Source organism: Zymoseptoria tritici, chromosome 10 (genome assembly GCF_000219625.1).
Source record: "Zymoseptoria tritici IPO323 chromosome 10, whole genome shotgun sequence".
NCBI classification, from domain to species: domain Eukaryota; kingdom Fungi; phylum Ascomycota; class Dothideomycetes; order Mycosphaerellales; family Mycosphaerellaceae; genus Zymoseptoria; species Zymoseptoria tritici.
In genome coordinates this window covers 614101-634733 of record NC_018209.1, presented here as the reverse complement: position 1 = coordinate 634733, position 20633 = coordinate 614101, and the positions used below count along the sequence as shown (strand labels likewise).

Here is a 20633-nt window from a genome sequence, read left to right as displayed (position 1 = left end):
TCCATCGTGTACAAACGAAACGTCTGGACCGGACGGCAGACTGAATCAAGAAAGCCTTGTCCGTCGGCGGCGACTGTCAATTTGAGGCCTCTGCCTGGTATTCCTCAGATTGCCTTGCCGATCTGAGCGTCTACGCAATTCCTCGCTTCGACGACGACGACGACACCGACACTTGGCAGCGTACACGGGTACTGGACGCAAGAGGAAGGGAGCTCTCGTTCGAATGACTTTCGCTGCAAATCTACATCTCAGCAAGCACCGACTCCCCATCTCCCAACTCAACTCAAAAACCACCCCTGCCCCCACGTAGGAATCTTCATAGTCCCATGCTCGTTCAAATGCCGATGCATATCAAACGCATTCCACAACAGATGCGGTTCATGGCCCCACCCCTTCCTCAAACACTCCCACTCCGCCCGGTCCAAATACCCCGTCAAAATGTCGCGATACTCCGGATGACTGCACATTTTGATAATCTCCCTCGCCCTCTCCCTCGGACTCATCCCCCTCACGTCCGCTAACCCCTGCTCCGTCACCACGACATCCAAATCATGCTCCGTCTGGTCCACGTGCGTACACATCGGCACGATACAGCTGATCCCCGTCGGATCCCCCTTGGTCGGGCGCGTCGAAGGCGTGTGCATGATGCTGTACTTTGCGCTGCGGAGAAAGTCCGCCGACCCGCCCAGGCCGTTGAGCATACGGCTACCGTCGACGCAGGTGCTGTTCGCGTGGGCGTAGATGTCGACTTCCACCGGGGTGTTCATGGCGATGACGCCGAGACGGCGGATGATTTCGGGGGAGTTGCTGACGGCTTGGGAGCGGAGGAGGAGTTTCGGGGTGTATTGTGACCAGTTTTCGAAGAAGCGGTCGAAGCCTTCGGGACTGAAGCGGATGGAGGTGGCGGTCGCGAAGTCGAGGTTCCCCGAGTCGAAGAGGTCGAGGAAGGTGTCTTGGAGGACTTCGGTCCAGACTTTGAGGTTTTTGAAGTTGGCGTCACCGCCGGAGAGGCCGCCGACTACGGCGTTGGCGATGTTGCCGATGCCGGATTGGAGGGGGAGGAGGTTTGGTGGGAGGCGGCCGTGGGTGACTTCGTGTTGGAGGAAGTCGATGAGGTGGGAGGCGATGGCTTTGCTGTCGGCGTCGGCTGGGGTGTTGGGTGTTGTTTGGTCCGGGAGGTTGGATTCGACGATTGCGATGACTTTTTCGGGGTCGATGGGGATGTGAGGCGTGCCGATTCGGTCCTCGGGGCGCGTGATGAGGTATGGCTTGCGGTGGGGTGGGACTTCGGTGAAGGTGATGTCGTGGAGGCCTTCGAAGGATGGAATGGAGGTGTTGACTTCGATGATGATCTTGTCGGCCATTTGGATGATCTCGGGCGATGCTCCGACACTGGCTCCTGGGATGACTCCGCCGCACTCGGTGATGCATGAGGCTTCTACCACCGCGACGTCGAGACTGTTGTTGGCTTTGTGTTTCGTGTAGAAGCCATATACGAGGTCGGAGGGGAACATGGAGAGATGCTTGTCGAAGAATTTGATGTTGCCGTTGTTGATGCCCTTGGCGATCTCCTTGCCGACCTGATGGGGAGCCCGTCGCTCAATCATGTTGTTGCTACCAAGGAGATTAGCGATCGCCGAGGCAAGATGGAATTCTCGTCCTCCTTACCGGGCCCATCGATTCTCCGTCTCAGCACCGCTCGAGGCTCCCACGAACAGGTTGTACTTGAGTTTGCCTTGAAGATTGTTCTTCTCGACATGTTCCGCCAGAGCTGTTGGGATTCTGGTCATGGTCAGTATATCCTGCGACTTCAGAGTAGACACTGGCCGGGAGCTCTTCCTACCGTTTCGGATAGCCAACTCCTGTGAAGCCACTCCATCCGACATAAGCGTTGTTTGGAAAGTGATGCAGTAGGTCCTCTGGCTGAGCCAACTTGTTCAGATATGAAGGCCGCCGGACACGGGACTTGAGCATTGCGGACGCCATCTGGGACGTATTCCTGCTATCGATACGAATGGCTTCGACGTTATTATGAACGCGCGTGAAGTCGCCGGCAGATTTCAATGTTTATTCGCATGGCCGGGATTCCACCGGAACAGCACGTGTGGTGTGGCATCATAGTGGAGCCTACCTTGCCTTAGACGAGAACATGTCGTAGAACTCTCCTTTGCAACCCTTCTCTCGGCGGTTTCTCGCGCTGGACATCATTCGCTGGTTCAGTGAGATGCCGTCGAAATTGCTTACCGACCGGAAGCTGCGGTCGAGACATCTCGCACTTCGTGCCGGCCTTTTCAAGTCACAATTTCCACTAAACAATGCCGGCCGTCCTACATCCAGCTGGAGCAGACGTTCTGACATGACGACGAAGTGTGGAAGGACGTACACATCTCTGTGAATGGCACGGTTCGGCGAGATGATGTGTTCTTCTGGTACATGTCCAGATGCCTGTAGAACTGGTCCTTTGATCGCAAGCCATGGGCGCTGGGTGAAGGAATCCGTGGTGGGACGATGGATATCCCAAGTGAAGAAGACGGAGTTCGCTCTTCAAGGCCAGGCTCAATGACAAGCCTCGCGGCATCTCGTCGCTTCGTTCAACATCGTCAAGGAAGGTAGATGGTAACTGGAAATCTTCAGGAGGACGCAAGGATCACCATACATCGGAAACGTTAGATTTCTCTCATACCTATCAAACACATCATTTTTCCAACTCCCTCCTCCGTCATCACCTACAACTGCTCGTTGACAAACAGACCAGCCATACCCTGACCGGTACCAATACACATGGTAGTCAACAGAATCTTCGCCTTCCTCCTCCGGCACTCACTCAAACCCGTCACAATCTGTCGCGCACCAGTGCATCCCAGCGGGTGACCCAGAGCAATCGCACCTCCACGCACGTTCATCTTCTCCCAGTCGATCTTGAGGGTGTCGCGGCAGTAGACGGCCATGCTGGCGAATGCCTCGTTGAGCTCGATGACGTCAATGTCGTCGATGCTGAGGTTGTATTGCGAGAGGAGCTTGGGGACCGCAATGGATGGGCCGATACCCATGATGCGGGGCGCCAGACCGGCGACCGTGGCGCCGACGTACTTGGCGAGAATGGGCTGTCCGAGCTCGAGGGCTTTGGAGCGCTTCATCAAGAGGACTGCGGCCGCGCCGTCGGTCACCTGACTGCTGTTGCCTCCCGTGCTCTTGTCTCCAAAATCGGGGAACGCCGGGCGGATCTTGGAGAGGGATTCGTAGGTGGTGCCCCAGCGAGGACCCTCGTCCTTGGTGAGCGTGACGTCCTTGCCGTCGATCTTGACGGTGATGGGGGCGATTTCGTCGGCGAACCACCCGGCCTTCTGAGCGACTTCCGCACGGCGGTAGGATTCCGCGGCGTAGCGATCCTGCGACTCGCGGGTGATGTTGAAGTCGGCGCCGACGTTCTCTGAGGTCTGGCCCATGGGCTGCATGCAGTCGCGGGCTTCCTGGTTGGCGGCGAGGATCTCCTCGGCGAAGGGGCGTTCGAGGCGGTCGCCGCCCTCGGTCATGGACTCGGCGCCGAGAGCGAGACCGATCTCGATGCTGCCGGTGGAGATTTGGTTGGCGATGTCCTGTACGGCCTTGAGGCCGGAGGCGCAGAAGCGGTTGACGGAGTGGCCGGCGGTGGTGTTGGGGTAGCCGGCGGCGAGGAGGGCGGCACGGCAGTAGTAGGCGGCCTTTGCGGAGGAGACCTGGGGATGTGTTGTCAGCGGTTGTCCTCTGCTGTTGTTGTCGTGTTCTTCGCAGCTCTTCCACGTACGTTGCCCAAGCAGATATCCTCGACCAATTGTGGGTCGAGCTTTGACTTCTGGTTCACCTGCTCCAACAGCTTGAAGACGATGGCATCGAGGAGGGTGTCCTTCATGCCACCCTTGCGGGCCTTGGTGAGGGGTGTGCGGATGGCGAGAGTGATGACCACATCGTCGGGGTTCTTCTGGGTGCTGTACCGGATGCTCTTGTCAGCGATCCTTCTTGTCTTGCGGGGAAATGTCATGTCGAAGGCGGCGGCGGATCAACTCACATCTTGTCCAGCGGCTTCTGGCCGGGAGTCAGCTGCGAGACGAACGAGGAGATTCTCTGGGCGGCCATGTTGATGATTGATGTGTGCGGGGTATGAAGGTGATATGGATGGAGACGGTGAGGTGGCGGAAAGAAGAGAGGGAGAGAGATCAACCGAGAGCAGAAGATACTTGAACAAAGTGAACCTCACATGGCAACGAGTAGACCTCGCAGAAACGCCGAGGTTCACAGTCTTCCCTTTGCCGGGCGCCGCCTCTCGGTCTCGGGTGAGGACGGCAAGCAAACAGCTCCCGCACCTCACCCCGGACACATCTCTCTGTTGACCGCAATACGGCCGGTAACTGTCCTTTCGCACTCTGCCGGTCTGTCGTGTGGACAACCCGAAGTACTGCCATGATGGCTGGAGCATATGCATCTACCGGCGTAGAACAAGCTGGCGCATAACCCACGGCACCAGCGCCGCCATCCAAAAGCCCTTCCATTTCTCGACCCAATAATGCACGAGTTGTCCCGGACCAGATGGGCTTCGCCGAATTCACCATATCCTACCATCTCCCACGGCACATTCACATGTCAAGCGACCGGCAGCCTGCCGTAGATGAAAGCATCATGGTACTGAGCGGTGTCGGGGTAGTCGAGCTGATGGGCCACATTTTCACTGGTGTCGGGACTCCCTGGTTGATGCAGTCGGCGGTGTGCCGCATACATTGACGGCTTATGTGAAAGATGTCAAATCGCCGAACGGGAGTGTGGCTACGGGAACGTTCACGACAGTGTAGAAGTTCAGAGTCTTAGTTTGGTCAACCTTCTCGGCACTCGTACATGAACTACATCCACCCCGACCCGAACCAGCGCTCTCACCACCATCATCGCCCTCCAACACGTAGTTCGCAAAATCAAATCCTCGCCGCTAAACGCCATTGCTTTATGCCCGTCGCCATTAATCAGAATCCGACTCGACCTCTTCCACCTGCGCCTTGAGATTTCGTTGCTGGACCGATGTATTTCCTTGTGATGTCGCACTATCCGTGCCGGTTGCAGTCGTAGCGGGCGTGGCAGCGATAGGCTGTGCCGGTGCTTGCTTCGCGCTCTTCCCAGACTTGGCCGCACTCTTCGCCTCACGTCTCTGCTTTTTCTTCTCGCGTTCCTCCTTCTTGCGCTTCTTCATCGCCGCCTCGTCCTCATGCCATGCCCACAACGGCTTGAATGAGTCGAAGAAGCCCACATCCTCGAAGAGATTCGGGTAGAGCCAGAGACCGGGTTTGACGGTGAACATGGTAGCCAGGAAGATGATCAGTCGGACGATAGCCATGGCGAAGAACAGTCCCAGTAGTCCGAGCATGGCCATACTGAGATACCACACTCCGATACGCAGCTTGTACGGCCAGACGGGGAAGAAGACAACGAGCAGAATCAGCAGCAACGCACCACCCGCGTACAGCTTGTTCTTCCACTGCGCTCCCTCATACATCCAGACATAATAGAATTCATCCGCGGCCTCCTGCTGCGGCACCACCTTGACCGTCCACAGTCCCTTTGTTCGCTTCCCTTTCACAGGACCATGGTCGTGTCCAGCATGAGGATCATCCTTCTCGACTCGCAGTGCCAGCAGAGAAAGCGGCAGCTTCTTGAATGTGTTCTCCGCCGTAACTCGATCCGTGACCTCCGGCAACAACGGATTCTTCGCTCGAGCCTTCTTATACGCATCCGAATGCAACGCGCGAATCGCACGCTTCACCTTGAACATCTCCTTTCGCTGATCCTGAAAGATACAGGTCCTCGTCTTGAGATCCTGCCCCTGGAGGAAATTGGCCAGAGCGATTGCTTCAGGTTTGGGTGGACCTGGAGCGATGGGTACTTGTTGTCCAGGCTGTGCTCCCTGTTGTTGTGGTGGAGCTCCGGGTTGTCCTTGCTGCTGAGCGGCCTGCGCAGCTTGTGCGGCCTGCTGTTGGCGGGCCATGACTTGTTGTTTAATCCTGTCAACGTATTCTTCAATGGAGACTCCGGCTTTTTCTGCTTCTGCGGCGATTTGGGCTTTCATCTGTTCGATTTGTTCGGCATTTGGCGGCGGTTGGCCGGGCGGCGCGTGGAATTGAAGGCCATGGATTGTGGTTGGAGGGCCTTGCGGAGGTGGCCCTGTGGGAGGTGCCTGTTGTTGCTGTTGGCTTTCAGCCATGGTGTATGTTGTCTGCTCGCGGCACGGCGTGTGCGTTGGTGAGTTCTGACGGAGGATGCGAGTGGAAAGTGAGAGTGATCAAACAATGAATTCGGGGAATAATCTAAATTTGGGAGACGTGTTGAAACGAGTGACGTTTCCTTCTGACCTCAGGAACTTCTGGCTCGACAGGCCTTGGCAAGAGCATCTACAACGATCGCAGCTCGTGAACACCAAGACATCTATCACAAGCCACGCAAGCATTCTGATTGTGACGAACGACGTGCTGCAAGACATCTCCTCGAGAGCTTGTCTCGAAGTATTAACATTGTCTCCCAAGGACGGCGCTGTCTTCTCTTGCCTGTCAGAACGTTGGAGACGTCCCTCGTCCTTTGTCTTTGTCGATTTCACGTATTGACCTCGGCCAGGGGAGACAACGAGAGCGTCTCAAACCTGAAGGATCTCCATGTCTTTGAATCGAAAGGAGGCAAGTCACTGAACTTGTCGCTATGTTCACATCAACATGAACCGCCGATCTCTCGACTGTCGACCCGCGGGACATTGACTTTGGCCCCCACCTTTCTTATCGGAACGGACGTGAAGTCACTCCTCCTCGATCAATACACCGACAGCTGCTTTTGTTTTTGTTTTGGGAGAGCGACTGATGCTTAGATATTGCTTCTCGACAATGTGGTAATGCTTGATCTATCTCCACGACCATGTTCTCTCAACGCGTTTCAACAAGGCTACTGCAGCACAGTCGCCACTTCTCGTCGACAACCTTCCGGAATGCCGACTTTACACACGCTGTCATCGGTGCTGGCGCCGTTGGTCTGGCAATCGCACGTCGTCTACAGCAAGTAGAGGGAGCATCAGTCGTGTTGATTGAGAAGCATGGTATGGTCGGAACCGAGACCAGCAGTCGTAATTCAGAAGTACGGCCTACAACAATGCTTTCGTTGGCCTTCCATACTAACATACCCCAGGTCATCCATGCAGGCATATACTATGGCGCCGACAGTCTCAAGACGAAATTCTGCGTACAAGGCAAAGAGATGATGTACGATCTCTGCCGGAAGAACAGCATCTCGCACAAGAACTGCGGCAAGTGGATCGTCGCCCAAACCGCCGAACAAATGGGCGAATGCGAGAAAGTCCACGACTTCGCAAAGTCCATCGGTGTACCCATACGCTACATCTCCAAAGAAGAAGCCCAACGCCGCGAACCAGAAGTCCGAGCAGAAGCCGGAGCATTGGAGAGTCCAACGACTGGCATCGTCGATTCGCACGCCTACATGCAATTCCTACAAGGCGACTTCGAGAATGAAGGCGGCACACTGGCGATCCAAAGTCCCGTCACACGAATAGAATCGCCTTCATCGAACGGCACCCCCGACTGGAAAATCTGGACCGCCACCGAAGCATCAGACATAACCGCTTCCTCTCCCATCCCACAAATCCCCGAGCAAAGCCCTCTCCCCGACGAAGACACATTCATCACCGCCGAAACAGTCATCAACAGCGCGGGACTCTACGCCATCGCCATCAACAACATGATCCTACCTCCAGATCGCCACCTCAAACCTTTCTACGCTAAAGGCTCGTATTTCACCTACTCCAAGTCACATCCCAAACCCTCGACGCTCATCTACCCGGCTCCTACACCCGGTCATGGAGGTCTGGGAACTCATTTAACGATCGATATGGGTGGGCAGATACGCTTTGGACCGGACGTGGAGTGGGTGGATTCGCCGCATGATTTGGCACCTACAGCTAGTGCGGAGCGATTTGCGGCTGCGATTGAGGAGATCAAGTCGTATTTGCCTGGGATTGACGTCGATGCGGTTTCATTGGGATACTGCGGTATCAGGCCGAAACTCGGGAAAGCCAGCGCGACTGCCGGTGGGAAGACGTTTCAAGACTTTTACATCAAGAGAGAAGAGGGTGTGCAAGGCTTTGTGAACCTCCTGGGCATCGAAAGCCCCGGTCTGACAAGCAGTCTAGCCATCGCGGAAGAAGTGCATAGATTGCTATATCGTTAAAGGTCGTCACGCATCGCATGTCGTTCTACACACATCACAGCGTAAGCTGCATATCAACCGTAATCCTCGTCCCCTCCCCCAACACCCTCTCATCAACCGCCTCATTCCACGCCTGCTTAAACAACGCCCAACTCGGATGCCAGTCCGGCGCCCAATCATGCCGTCCCACATCCCCAAACGCCACCAAACTCATGCCCTCCAGTAACGGCAACACCTCCTCATCGTCACATGCACACATCTTATCCCAGAACAACTGCAGTCCTTCACAGTGCAGACGTTCCTGTAGCGGTTCACAGGATGAAAGCTGGCGTCTCGCTTTGAGAGGTTTCAAGTGCGACTCATTCTTCGCTTCCAACCACGAAGCCCAGGGTTGACGTTTCGGGTAGGCGTGTTCCAGCGCGGGGCGGATGCACGCGTCGTAGACGAGTTGGAGGTCTTTGTACGGCATATGTCCCGCGCCGCCGAAGGGGCGGGGAGGGCAAGTCGTGGCGTGAGGCAGGATGAGGTAGAAGTGGAGTTGGAAGGCCAGCGCTGTACTGCCGAGGTGGATGTAGGGCACGTTCTCCGGTCGAGCGAGGGGTACAGGGGAGATGTATTTCCGGAAGAGATGTTCTTCGATGTGGGCGGGGAGAGGAGGGCCGAGTTGCGGGGTGGTGTTGACGGTGAAGCGGCAGATCCAGGATTTTTTGAGGACGGCGAGGGATTTGGGGAAGAGGAGGATTTCTTTGACGCCGGCGATGTCGTGTTCCGGGTGGGTGGAGAGGAGGCGGTTGGAGAGGGAGAGGCCCGGTTTGAGGGGTTCGGGTGCGGTGGGTTTGCTTTGGAGGCTGCTGAGGCTGCTGCGTGTGCGGCGGCTGCTGCTGCGGGTGCTGTGGGGCATGAAGACGTTGAGGAAGCTGCCGGATGGCTGGTATCTTTATGAGGGATGTCAGCGTGTTCCCTCCCGATGTTTCACGACAAGCGTGGAAGATGTATGTACCTCAACGCCTCGCTGGACGCCTTAGCAGCGAGGGCCGACAAAGAGGTCGAGAGCCTCTTCGCAGTATGCCCAGTGTACGGAGATTCCGCTGACGCTTTACGTTTCGGCATGGTAGATGGTAGGCAAGGGTGGCTGTGTTATAAGGTCTTGCAGGTTTGATTGTGAGTAGATGATCGAGACAATCCGAGGTTTGTCGTAACAGTACTGCAAAGGTGAGATGTAATCAAAAGAGAAAGCTGCCCTTAGCTGGGGATCTGACGTCGAATATAGCAACAAACAGGACTGTCAATCGACAACAACCAAGCTGTCCGTGAGCCGGTGCCTCGTCAACATTCGGAGTCATCGTTGCTGTACGCGTTGTTTTGGTTGATGATGTAGCAAACAGTGGAACAGTGCTCGAGCTGTACAAGGAGCCAGGGTAGGGTGACCCTGTCGAGATTGTCAAAAGTTGGTCGCGGAATGGCGGATCGTCGTGGAGGTGAAAGGATGTAGCTGTGAGATGTCGTTGCTATAGCTCCGTGTTGCTTTTGAGGAGCATTGACTGGCCATGATAGGTCCGTTGAAGAGGCAGAGGAGAAAGTAGAGGCAGAAGATCTGACTTGAGACGGTTTGGTATCAAAAGCTCGGCATGGCTTGGGAAGAGCGATGGTCTGCAACTTGAACATGTTTCCAGCATGCTCTCGTGTTCTTTCATGCAGCCAGCATCTTTATGCATCTCAAAGACAGTAGTTGTTATCGAAGGGAAAGGGCTCTCTGCAAAAGCGGAGCAATTGCCATTGGCTCGAGCATCTTTGCTTTAATGGCCGTCTTGTAAGCTGTCCAATGTCCATTGATCGCTGAGATTGCTTGTCGGATATTGTCGGTGCCGTGAGTGGTATGTGGAGGAAAGCAGACACGGCGGATCAAAAAGAAGAACGACACGACCCTGGTAAGAAACAGAGAACTCCGAACTCCGCTCTTGAAGGAAGGTCGACTCACCGTCCGACTCATCGAGCGTGTATATTTGAGACACACAATCCCCATGCGAGCAACAAGCACTCAATCAAAATGGCACCTCCAACTCTGTCAGAAATCAAAACTCCCAGCGAGACGATCCTCCGCTGGGCCACACGACAAGACATCCCCGCCATCGCCCAAGTCCTCCACGCCAACCTCCTCGAATTCGAACTCCACGACCACTTCGCACGCGACCGAAAAGCCCGCTCCGATGAATTCTACGTCTTTGTACTCTATCGCGTCCGGAGATTCTTCGTCGCGCCACGAGTCCGATACATGGTCGCTGAACGCACAAATGTCAGCACCTCTGGCGTTCACCAGACCGGACAGATCGTCGGCTTCGCGGCCTGGGATGCTCAAGGTGATGACAATCCCATCGCCGTGGAATGGTCACGCTTGAGTAGTGGATGGATGGCTTCATTGGAACGAAGTCTCGTTCAGTGGGAACTGTTCCACCATCGATACTTTCAGAGCGATGTCGTCAATTATGCGGATCTGGATCGATGCATTGATTTGCTGCACGCGAGCTACGAGAGTCTCCCATCTCTCAAGGCGAACATGCACCTGCAGTTCTTGATGGTCGATCCCGCATGGCAAAGAGGTCATGGGATCGGACATCGACTATTGCAATGGGGTCTGGACGTGGCTGGCCAGTTGAATCTCCCCGTGGTTCTGGAGTCGAGTCTCATGGGCTACGAGTTCTATCTTAAGCACGGCTTTCGATGTCTCACCAAGGTTCACATCAATGTCAACCCGGAGAAGGCATACGATATGCCCATCGTCCTTTGGGAACCTCCTTCGCCGGTCGGACACTAGCAACGTGGTTTGGAGAGACCCTGCTCGGCGATACCATCGGATTCATTTCTCGGTAGAACATTGTGCCGAAGGTGTTGGTTTATTCTTGAACGCGACGGTCTTTGCTGTCGAAGGAAGCAATTGTAAGAAGAAGCATCATGACTTGCATAACTTATCCAGCAAAGACACAGCCCTTGACACTTTCAACCAATGCCCTGGTTCTTGGAAGTTCCACCGGCATTCGATGCAAAAAGCCAAGAACCTCACGAACGCTTGTCTCCACAACGCCCCGGCACTTCTTATCGACGATCATCTTGGCTCCGCGATAAGGCATGAACGGCGTAGACAAGTCCGCAGACGACCTTCATGCCGTGTGTCAAAGCAGGCATGGTACCTTGTCAATGGACACGCCAAACGCTATCTCTACGACATTGCCCGAGATTGCCATGGCTCAACATCTTCGAATGATGCCGAAGTCGGAAAGTCGACTCGAGATGCGGGAGAATGATACATAAAAGAACCGACCGCCTGGAAGGACTCACAATTGTTGTGACGATCGACATTTTGCGCCTGGAATCATCCGAGTGAGAGGGACGGTGGCAACCATGAATTTCTGGACCAAATATGTCGTGCCCAAGGATCGCAGTACTTCCCTCCCCATGCCCGGCCTCAACACAATCGACATCACCGACAAAGCCATAGAACGCCGCATCGTCCGCAAACAAGACCTCCGCATCCTCCCCTGGATCTGCATCTGCTATCTCTTGAGTAAGTCCGCCACCAACCCCTCCCCTTCCTCCCCCTCCCACCACCCTAACCCATCAACCCACAGACTACCTCGACCGCGTAAACCTAGGCAACGCCCGCACCCTCAACAACGACACCCCGTCTTCCAACATCCTCACCCAACTCTCCCTCACCGGCCAACGCTACAACATCGTCGTAGCCCTCTTCTTCGTCCCCTACGTCCTCGCCGAGTTCCCCTCCAACCTCGCCCTGAAATACTTCTCCCCGTCGAAATGGATCGCCCGCATCATGGTTTCCTGGGGTATTGTCACCATCTGCACCGCCGCGGTGAGCACCTACGGCGGCCTCATCACCGTGCGCATCTTCCTCGGTCTCGCGGAAGCGGGGTTCTTCCCGGGGGTGATGATGTATCTCTGTTTCTGGTATACGCCCGAAGAGCGAGCCACCAGGATGGCGATTTTCGCATCCTCTGTCGCTGTAGCCGGCGCCTTCTCCGGCCTCCTCGCAACAGGCATCTCCTTCCTCAACGGTCGCGCCGGTCTCAGCGGTTGGCAATGGCTTTTCATCCTCGAAGGTATCCCCTCCGTCCTCGTCGGCGTCGCAGTATTCAAATACCTCCCCGACTGGCCTCAAACCGCTCGCTGGCTCACCCCCTCCGAACGCGCTTTCGCCGTGAAACGTCTCGGCCCCTACGCCCCCTCCATGAACGACAAACACTTCGACGCAAAAGTCGCAAAGGACACCCTCTGCAACGGCATGTTCTGGTTGTATGCAGCGCAATACTTCCTCATGACGAATTCCCTCAACGCGTTTGGATACTTCGCGCCGACCATCGTGGCGAGTCTGGGCTTCAGTGGCTGGCGAGCGCAATTACTCACCGTCCCACCGAATGTAGTGGCGTTGGTGGTGATTGTCGGGAATTGCGTGCACTCTGATCGAACGCAGGAGCGGTCGCGACATATCCTCGCCGCGCTGGCGCTCGTGGGGACAGGTTACCTCCTCCTCGCGGTCGTCCACAATTGGGGCGTGCGCTACTTCGCCGTCTGCCTGATCGCGTGTACGAACGCGGCGGTGATGCCCTTCGTCGCGCACCGCACAGCCACCATCTCCGGCTCCACAGCCACAGCCCTCGCGACAGGGGGTATGATCGCCCTAGCCAACACGGGTGGCATCACCGCTCCGTTTCTCTTTCCCAGCGATTCAGGTCCGATGTATGCGATGGGGAATTGGACGATTTTCGCGTTCTTGGTCGTGGCCGCGGGGATGACGGGGGGGACGTGGTGGGTTTATGGGAGTTATGCGGGGTATCGGGTCGAGGGGGTGGGGGCGGAGGGGAGGGGGGTGGTGCTGGTGGGGGGGAAGGGGGGTGGGGAGGATGAGGGGTTGGAAGAGGGGGGCGAGGAGGGTGGGGGGAAGGGGTTGCAGAAGGTTTGAGGGTGTGGGTACTGGTTGCACTGCTTGGATGGGCAAGGATTGCGTAAAAGTCGTTGAGTTCGTCATGTTCGCTGGTTGAATTGTCTAAATCTTCCCCTTCTCACCATCCATATGTCTCGGTGAATAGCATGATTCCCTGTGCTCCCGTTCCTTTATGCACCGCGCGTTCATCCGATAGGTTGGCCACGTACGTCCTACTCTGCGCCGTGATGGCCGTGCTGCCACATACGATGACCGCCGTCTCGCCGATCGCACTCTCCACCGCTGGACGGATCATGGAGTCCAGCGTGGGTCGGCCGCCGTAGGACATGTTCAGAGAGGCGGTAGCTGCAGCTCGTTCCGGACGGGGCGTGAGAGGCGACTTTTCATTCTCCATCGACGGCACGCTGGCTGTGCTAGTACGGGTGGAGAACGAGCTTTCTTCCACCTCCGTGCTCGTGGCGCGGGGGTCAGGTTTTGAGGGCGATGGTTCTGCGACCTCGTTGGAAAAGACGGTTCTGCGGTCTGAAGAGCGGGTGATGTGGATGTGAATTTGTGGTTTCAGGGCTGTTTGATGAGACTTCTCGACGAGAGTGGTGAGCTCGTCTTTGAACCAGGAGAAGTGCTCTTCTTCGCGGATGATCCAGTGCAGTTCTACATTTCTGACGCAGCCGGGGTTGCGAGCGAGGTCTTGTAGTAGAGGTATGATGAAGGATGCTCCGGACGAGCAAGCGATGAGTACGACTGTCTCGTATTGTGATAAGATGGGAGGTGAGCCCCAAGGTCCGCTGAGGAAAGCGCGGAAACGTCGGTCTGTGCCGTCGTGTTTTATTGCGGTCTTCCACAGGGTTCGTGAGAAGCCGGCTCGAGATTGGATGAGCATGGTCATGGTCCTTTGTCCGTTGCTGCCCAGTTCTGCGACGTTGGCGATGGTGTATGGGTGGGATTCGAAGGGTCGAAGTCGAGGCATGTTGAGGAAACAATGCTGGCCTGTTTTCCAGGTGAAGTCGACACCTTCTATCGTCACCCGAACGACATTCCCTGGAAGAGGCTCCAGTCGAGTCGAGTATCCAGGAATCTTGCTGTTTAGTCGGCCCAGAATATGAGTATTTTGCAACACTCCATGAATCAACCTGGCACCCCAATCAAAGGTCAAAAATGCCACGGCCATCCAGATGTTATACGCCGCTTTCGTCGGCACATGCGTATGCAACACCCAGAGAAGAGCAGCCGCACCAGCAATATGCTGCAGCACAAACAGCTCATAACTCAAATGTCGAAAGAATCCGAACCCGGAAAGAAGCATCCACGTTAAAATCCCCCACGCTCCAAAACCCCACTTGATCATCGGCATGAATGCGATCTGCTTATCGACAATACCATAGATGGACCAGGAATGATAGAAGAACGACCAGTGTACGATCACCGTCAGCCAGAGTGTTCTCGCGGCCCAGCGATGGAGCCAGTTGAAGCGCTCGTAGGAGATTCCCGTCAACAATGAGATGGGGTTGAATTTGCAGGAGAGGAGGTAGATGAAGGGGACTTGCGTGACGGAAACCCATGCTGCTCGGTAGCCGACCTTGTCCCAGCGGTAGAGGTAGAGTGGGTCGTCTTTGGGAATGATGTTGTTCTGCCAGAGGAAGGAGAGGAGGACGATCCAGTATATGATGAGCAGTAGCCATCGTCCGATGGGGAGTGGTGTGAAGAATCTTGAGAAGCGGCCTGTGAAGTGGACCGGTTGAGGGTAGAGGACTTCTCGGCATGTTGCTGTTGTTGTGGCATATGCTTTTGAGAAGCTTGATTGCGGTCTTGAGGGGATGCTTTGAATACCTCGCTTGGAATCCGATAATCGCCACCGTGTCTGGAGACTCTTCGCAACACGGATGACCGCCAGCAGACCAACGCATCCAGCGATCCCATACCAGTAGCGGCGGGCGTATTCTTCATTGGAGAGACCTCGGCCCATGTTCATCCCCCCGCTCATGTCCATGTGACCCATATGGCCCTTCATGGTGGCGACGGAGGAGCGCGCTCACTCCAGATGTGGTCTCAGTCTTCCAGTATCTTGGGTAGTCGTCGGTCCAGCACGATCAGTCATCAATGTATCTGTGGGAGATTCATCATCTCGGGTCGTCCAGGGTGAGGTCAGATGGTGACGGGGATAAGCCGGTCGAAGCTTTGGAGGTCAGGGTTTGAGCAAGTTCATGCCGCCAAGACGGGCCAATGAGCACGTTTTGGGGGTGCAGGGAACAACGTGCTCAGAGCTAAATGTGAATCGAATGGAACCAATCAAAGCATCAAGAACGGCGTGGGAGATCCGAACATCCGCGAAATGGGAACAGCGCATCCGGACTTGGGGGACTGGGGCGATGTTGCTATAAGGGGCATGGGGTATGCCTGGTCAGATTGGAAGGATACATCATACCACCTTCCGCTCTCCCACGATTCTGGTTCTCTCTCTCACTGAACATACCGAAACACTTCCACTCACCACCACAACACCATCACTCACCATGCCTCGCTCCATCCTCGTCACCCTGGCCAGCCTGAGCCTTGCCTCAGCCCACTTCATGCTCAACTCCCCACCCAGCTACCCGATGGACGACGACGAAGGCGAAGTCAACGGTCCCTGTGCAGGCGCCAACATCACCGTCGACGACTCCGCGCCGGAGATTTCGGTCGACCAATTCCCAATCAGCATCTACGTCGGCCACCCGACCGGATCCTTCGCCTTCTTCGCCACCAACTCCACCGCTGAGCCCATCACTTGGACTCCTCTCACGCCCGAGGTGGTCAACACGACGGGCAGTGGCGACTTTTGTTTGACCGATATCAGTATTCCCAAGGGTTGGGCGGGCGGTCAGGGTGTGCTGCAGGTGGTGGACACTTCTGTTGATGGACAGCTTTACCTGGTGGGTTTGATGATGAGCATGACTTCTTTGTGTCACAACGAGGTACTGACAACAATGATAGTGCGCGCCGGTGAAATTCGTCTCCGGAGCCAACACCACCGTCGGACCGGGTTGCACCAACGCCACTGGATTCACCGCCGTGGCATCGAACGGAGCAGGCGGAAAGGGTGCTGGCTCGGGCTCGGATTCCAGCAAGGGCTCCGGTTCAGGCTCGAGCAACAGCACGGGAGGTTCAGAGGCGAAGAAGGGATCTGCTGCGTTGACCAGTGTGGCCGGAAGTGTTGTCGGCCTTGGTCTGCTCGCGGCCGCTCTCGCGTTCTAGATTGTGGGAGTGAGAAAGTGATGGCGAGGAGGAGAGGGATGAGGAAAGAAGAGTATGTTCTCCATTCTGCCTGTACCGTATTTAGCGATAACATTGACTTGTTCATTTGTACCACCTGCGGTCTGTCTCTCGCCATGACGCTGCCAGATCACTGGGAAGCACGACTCTTGCTGCCAAGAATCCAGAGTCTGCCGTCAATGGGTCGCATTCCCTCCGGCGAGCGACTTCAGACCGCTCCGACCATGCCTTGACACACCTGCCGTGACACCCTCATGCCACATTGAGTGAAACTCCAGAACTCCCCGGACCATGCACAATCCCGTGAAGCTCGCCCGCTCGGCCTTCTCTTCAGTTCACCGCTCGTCAACCCCACAGCCTGTACTCCCAATCACGACTTGCCAAAATGTTTGCTACCATACCCTGTGACCAGACAGGCAAACCTCTCCGCTGCAGGGCGCCGCCTATCCATCATGCGACATCGCAGATATCATCGTACCCTGTCCAATCACCCTCCAAGCGCTCATCATAGCGATACAATCGCGTTGAGGGGCGAACCAAACACGTCTGTGATGGCAGAACTTGGCAGAACTCTGCAGAAATGCGCTCGCCGGCAAGTTGATCGCCAAGATGTCGTGCGATACATGCACTTTTTCGTGCGACGAGCAGCACGCATAAGACACTTCCACCCGGCGTTGGTCAACTGTGTGCTTTCCTCTCTTCACACCTTTCCTCTCTCGTTCAATTTGAACATTTCCCAAATTCCAAATCCTCCGTCGAAGCCTGCAACAAGAATTAACTTCCTCCACGAGCGATACCTGACGGCCACACCATGTATCCCATGGACCCAGCGCTCGTCAATCTCCGCAACGGCGGCGCAGGCGGATATCCCGGCCGACGTGCTCAAGGCTGGGGTGAGTCTTCCGATGAAACTTGACATCGCAATCTCCGCTTGCTCTTGTTCTCTACCACACACTCTCTCCTCCCCTAACCATAACTCGAACTGACACCCTCCCTTCGCAGGCGGCGGCCAAGGCCACTCCTCCGCACCGCCTTTCGTCCACAACATGAATCTCTTCCCCATGGCGCAAATGCACATGTCCGGCTCCCCCTTCGGCGCAGGCCGATACCCTTATCCCCAGGGAATGTTTGGTTTCGACTCCGGCTCCTCCTCGTCATCCATGCCCTGGGGAGGTGGAGGCATGCCCGGCGGATTCTCCAGCGGCGGTGGCGGTGTCAGCTCTGGTGGTTTCGGAAGTGGAGGTGGTTTCCCCGGAGGTGGTGGATTCCCACCCGGCTGGTGGGAAACAATCATGTACGGCGGTGGATCCGACTTCGAAGACGACGACTCCGATTTCAGCAGCATGTACGATGACGAGTATGGTGATGAGGATGAGGATGATGATTCGACGGATCCGTTTGTGAGGAGTTTGAGGAGTATGAGGATGAGGAGGCGGTGTCAGGGTGGTGGTGGTGATGGTGGGGGAAGGAGGGGGTTCGGAGGTAAGTCTTAAAGTCCCTCCCAGATGGCCCCTTAGGGGATGAGGTGCAGCGGCCTATGCTGAAGTGCACAGTGGGCGTGGACTTCAACTTCAGCGCTGGGGTGGGAGTGCACTTCGGCTGTAGCGGGGGCAGGAGGCGGAGGAGGAGGACTTGGGGCTGGTGAGTGATTCGTGCCTTGGGCTGTGGCTAATTTGGTTCTTTCTCTCAGGCATGGACGGCGGGATAGATCCGAGAATCGCGATGGCGATGAATATGGGCGGTATGGCTCCAGGCATGGGAATAGGAATGGGTGGTCGTGGCATGGGAGGCTTGGAAGGGCTAATGGCTGGAGGCGGGATGAGAGGGATGCGCGGCATGGGCGGTATGCGTGGTATGGGAGGTCTGAGAGGAATGGGAAGATTGAGAGGCATGGCTGGTCCTCGGCGTGGAATGATGGGTCCGTGGTGATCGTGATGCAGTCAGACAGAATTGATGGAGTGTTTCTTGAATCCGTGCTTCGAGTCCAGGTCCGGTAGTCCTCCAGTTGGCTTCTGGGTCAATGTCCACGTCCATGTAGCGCCGGCGAGCGCAGCGATCATCATGGCATCTTGCATTGCATGGTCAACACACCAGCATTCTCTCAACACATCACCGCTCCCTCCTCCGAAACTCCACCCGCGGTCCCTCATTCCGACTCATAAACCAATCCAACAAATGATACTCCCCCTCCACCCTCCTTCCCCTCCTCACATCCCTCTCAACAAACCCACTCACTCGCTGCACCTCACTCAACCTCATCTCAAACTCCCACACCAACCTCGCAACCGCAATCCCCAACTCCATATACACCAACGGTTTCCCCAAACACCCTCGATGCCCAATCGAAAACGGATTAAACACGCTCATCAACTTCTCCCGATCCTGAGCATGATCCTCCCTAATCCACCTCTCCGGATCAAAAACGAACGGGTCAACGACGTAGTCTTTGTGATGATGGATAGCGTAGATCGGAACACCCACGTCGACGCCGGCTGGGAGGTGCAGATCGAGGGAGGGGATGGAAAGACCGTCGGGTAGGACTTCTCGCGGGAGAAGGCCGCCTACCGCGGGTGTCATGCGTAGGGTTTCGTCGAGAACGGCGCGGAGGTAGGTGCAGGATTGGAGTTTGGGACCCATGGCGATTTCGGAGGGGGAGGAGAAGGTGCTGAGGATTTCGGATTCGAGACGGTGGAGGGTGTGGGGGTTGTGGAGGAGGTAGTGGAGGGCGGCGGCGAGGGTTCTGCAGTGTGCATTGTCAGCTTGGCTCCGAGCAAGCAGGATGCCGTCGATCAACTCACGTAGAGGTAGTATCCGACCCAGCAACGATGAGGGTATTACCCTCCATCCACAATTCCGGCATAGGCATCCCCTCCCCCTCCTCCGGATCCTTCGCATGCAACAAAAACGAGAAAATATCCCGTCTCGCCGGCTCCGCCGAACCAGCGCCCTCCTTCGTCCGTTCCATAACCTGCTTCTTCCCAAACGCCAAATACTGACATCGATCCAGATATAGTCCCCGCAAAATCGGCAACACCTTCTCCAAACCCGTATACAACAACATCGGCATCGCAGCAATCGTGTAATTCCTCCTCGCCGCTCTCCCCAGCAAGAAAATCCCCCTTCGATTCTCAGGTTTCTCTCCCAGCGTGCCGAATGAACGACCAAACACTAAATCACCCATGATGTCAAATACAAGCCAATTACACCAATTCGCCATGTCCAACGGCGCACTCCACTTCTCTCCCTCCTGTCCCCTCGAAGAAGAAGAAGAAGACCCCACAACCTCCCCAATCCTCCCCACCAAATCCTCCACATGCCCCACCACAAACGCTTCAAACCCCCTCAACGCGGCCTCCGAAAACGCCTGGCCCATAATCCTCCGTTTCCTCGCATGGTGCTGTTTCTCCGTCGCGAGAAGGGTACTGATAGCTTGTGGCGCCGCGCGGAAACATTTGTAAAAGACGGACTTCTGCACGTTTGCGCCGTGGGAGTAGATTGTCTTCAAAGCAGCTGGATCATTGATGGAGAGGGAGTTGGGGGAGAAACGCACGATGGGACCGTATTTCTGGTGTAAGTGGTGGAAGAGGATGTGTTTGTCGCCGATGTAGGCGTGGTAGAGGTCGTAGAGTTGGGTTAGACGGCCGAGGAGGGGGCCGGGGTGGGAGGCGAGGGGGTGGAAGTGGAGTTGGTAGATGGTGTAGGAGGTGAGGGCGGTTAGGAGGGTGGTGAGGGCTAGGATGGTCCAGGTGTAGTGGGAGGAGTTCAGGAGGGTGTATATATTCTCTTGATGAGGCCGGAGGAAGATCTGGTCTGGGACGCTCGATGACTGGTCCATCGTCGGGATCGCGGGAAATGTTGAGGAATGCAGAGATAGCTAGCTAGTCGTCTAGAAGCCAAATGGAAAGAAATGTGATGCGGCCTACCTGCTGTTCGATGCGGACAACATGTCGTCCACGATCGCTGTTTCTGTCGAAGGATCGAATACTCACGTGACTTCTGTACGAAGGCCAATGAGACATCTGCGCGACACACAGCGGGCAAGGCTCGTCCAGATGCCATTCGTTGCCGCTCCACGCGACAAGTGGAGATCATCAGCTCTGACCGCTTCAATGTACTCACGAGCTGTTGACGAGCAGCTGATGGCGGTTGCTGAATCATCCTGCCGTCGACTTGAAACTCGTTGCCTTCACACACCGCCACTGCTCGACGT

At 56.0% G+C, this 20633-nt stretch overlaps 11 protein-coding genes across 11 annotated transcripts; 6 read left to right on the top strand and 5 right to left on the bottom strand.

The window, feature by feature from the left end:
- Nucleotides 1-278: 278 nt before the first annotated feature.
- On the bottom strand, nucleotides 279-1997 carry MYCGRDRAFT_101405 (uncharacterized protein; the record flags this gene model as incomplete). The annotated part of the gene is made up of 3 exons (XM_003848795.1): nucleotides 279-1614; nucleotides 1669-1782; nucleotides 1844-1997. The coding sequence occupies 3 exons, from the start codon at nucleotides 1984-1986 to the stop codon at nucleotides 279-281; spliced, it is 1593 nt and encodes a 530-aa protein (XP_003848843.1).
- Nucleotides 1998-2656: 659 nt separating this feature from the next.
- On the bottom strand, nucleotides 2657-4188 carry TH3 (beta ketoadipyl CoA thiolase; the record flags this gene model as incomplete). Its single annotated transcript, XM_003848794.1, has 3 exons — nucleotides 2657-3716; nucleotides 3785-3965; nucleotides 4046-4188. 3 exons carry the CDS (start codon nucleotides 4111-4113, stop codon nucleotides 2727-2729), a joined length of 1239 nt encoding a protein of 412 aa, XP_003848842.1.
- Nucleotides 4189-4993: 805 nt separating this feature from the next.
- Nucleotides 4994-6127, bottom strand: MYCGRDRAFT_15610 (uncharacterized protein; the record flags this gene model as incomplete). The annotated part of the gene is made up of 1 exon (XM_003848793.1): nucleotides 4994-6127. A coding segment is annotated over one exon (1134 nt), but the record flags the coding sequence as incomplete, so codon positions are not given.
- A 770-nt stretch (nucleotides 6128-6897) lies between these two features.
- Nucleotides 6898-8241, top strand: MYCGRDRAFT_111010 (uncharacterized protein; the record flags this gene model as incomplete). Its single annotated transcript, XM_003849103.1, has 2 exons — nucleotides 6898-7134; nucleotides 7186-8241. 2 exons carry the CDS (start codon nucleotides 6919-6921, stop codon nucleotides 8239-8241), a joined length of 1272 nt encoding a protein of 423 aa, XP_003849151.1.
- Nucleotides 8242-8689: 448 nt separating this feature from the next.
- On the top strand, nucleotides 8690-9163 carry MYCGRDRAFT_96177 (uncharacterized protein; the record flags this gene model as incomplete). Its single annotated transcript, XM_003849104.1, has 1 exon — nucleotides 8690-9163. The coding sequence occupies one exon, from the start codon at nucleotides 8690-8692 to the stop codon at nucleotides 9161-9163; it is 474 nt and encodes a 157-aa protein (XP_003849152.1).
- A 1104-nt stretch (nucleotides 9164-10267) lies between these two features.
- Nucleotides 10268-11032, top strand: MYCGRDRAFT_96176 (uncharacterized protein; the record flags this gene model as incomplete). Its single annotated transcript, XM_003849105.1, has 1 exon — nucleotides 10268-11032. One exon carries the CDS (start codon nucleotides 10268-10270, stop codon nucleotides 11030-11032), a length of 765 nt encoding a protein of 254 aa, XP_003849153.1.
- A 584-nt stretch (nucleotides 11033-11616) lies between these two features.
- Nucleotides 11617-13192, top strand: MYCGRDRAFT_76232 (uncharacterized protein; the record flags this gene model as incomplete). The annotated part of the gene is made up of 2 exons (XM_003849106.1): nucleotides 11617-11779; nucleotides 11844-13192. The coding sequence occupies 2 exons, from the start codon at nucleotides 11617-11619 to the stop codon at nucleotides 13190-13192; spliced, it is 1512 nt and encodes a 503-aa protein (XP_003849154.1).
- A 100-nt stretch (nucleotides 13193-13292) lies between these two features.
- Nucleotides 13293-15223, bottom strand: MYCGRDRAFT_76227 (putative FRE ferric reductase-like transmembrane component; the record flags this gene model as incomplete). The annotated part of the gene is made up of 1 exon (XM_003848792.1): nucleotides 13293-15223. The coding sequence occupies one exon, from the start codon at nucleotides 15180-15182 to the stop codon at nucleotides 13293-13295; it is 1890 nt and encodes a 629-aa protein (XP_003848840.1).
- A 420-nt stretch (nucleotides 15224-15643) lies between these two features.
- MYCGRDRAFT_111008 (uncharacterized protein) lies at nucleotides 15644-16405 on the top strand (the record flags this gene model as incomplete). Its single annotated transcript, XM_003849107.1, has 2 exons — nucleotides 15644-16083; nucleotides 16145-16405. The coding sequence occupies 2 exons, from the start codon at nucleotides 15685-15687 to the stop codon at nucleotides 16403-16405; spliced, it is 660 nt and encodes a 219-aa protein (XP_003849155.1).
- A 1040-nt stretch (nucleotides 16406-17445) lies between these two features.
- MYCGRDRAFT_105914 (uncharacterized protein) lies at nucleotides 17446-18145 on the top strand (the record flags this gene model as incomplete). Its single annotated transcript, XM_003849108.1, has 1 exon — nucleotides 17446-18145. One exon carries the CDS (start codon nucleotides 17470-17472, stop codon nucleotides 17914-17916), a length of 447 nt encoding a protein of 148 aa, XP_003849156.1.
- Nucleotides 18146-18532: 387 nt separating this feature from the next.
- CYP-55 (putative P450 monooxygenase) lies at nucleotides 18533-20258 on the bottom strand (the record flags this gene model as incomplete). The annotated part of the gene is made up of 2 exons (XM_003848791.1): nucleotides 18533-19163; nucleotides 19222-20258. The coding sequence occupies 2 exons, from the start codon at nucleotides 20256-20258 to the stop codon at nucleotides 18533-18535; spliced, it is 1668 nt and encodes a 555-aa protein (XP_003848839.1).
- Nucleotides 20259-20633: the final 375 nt, after the last annotated feature.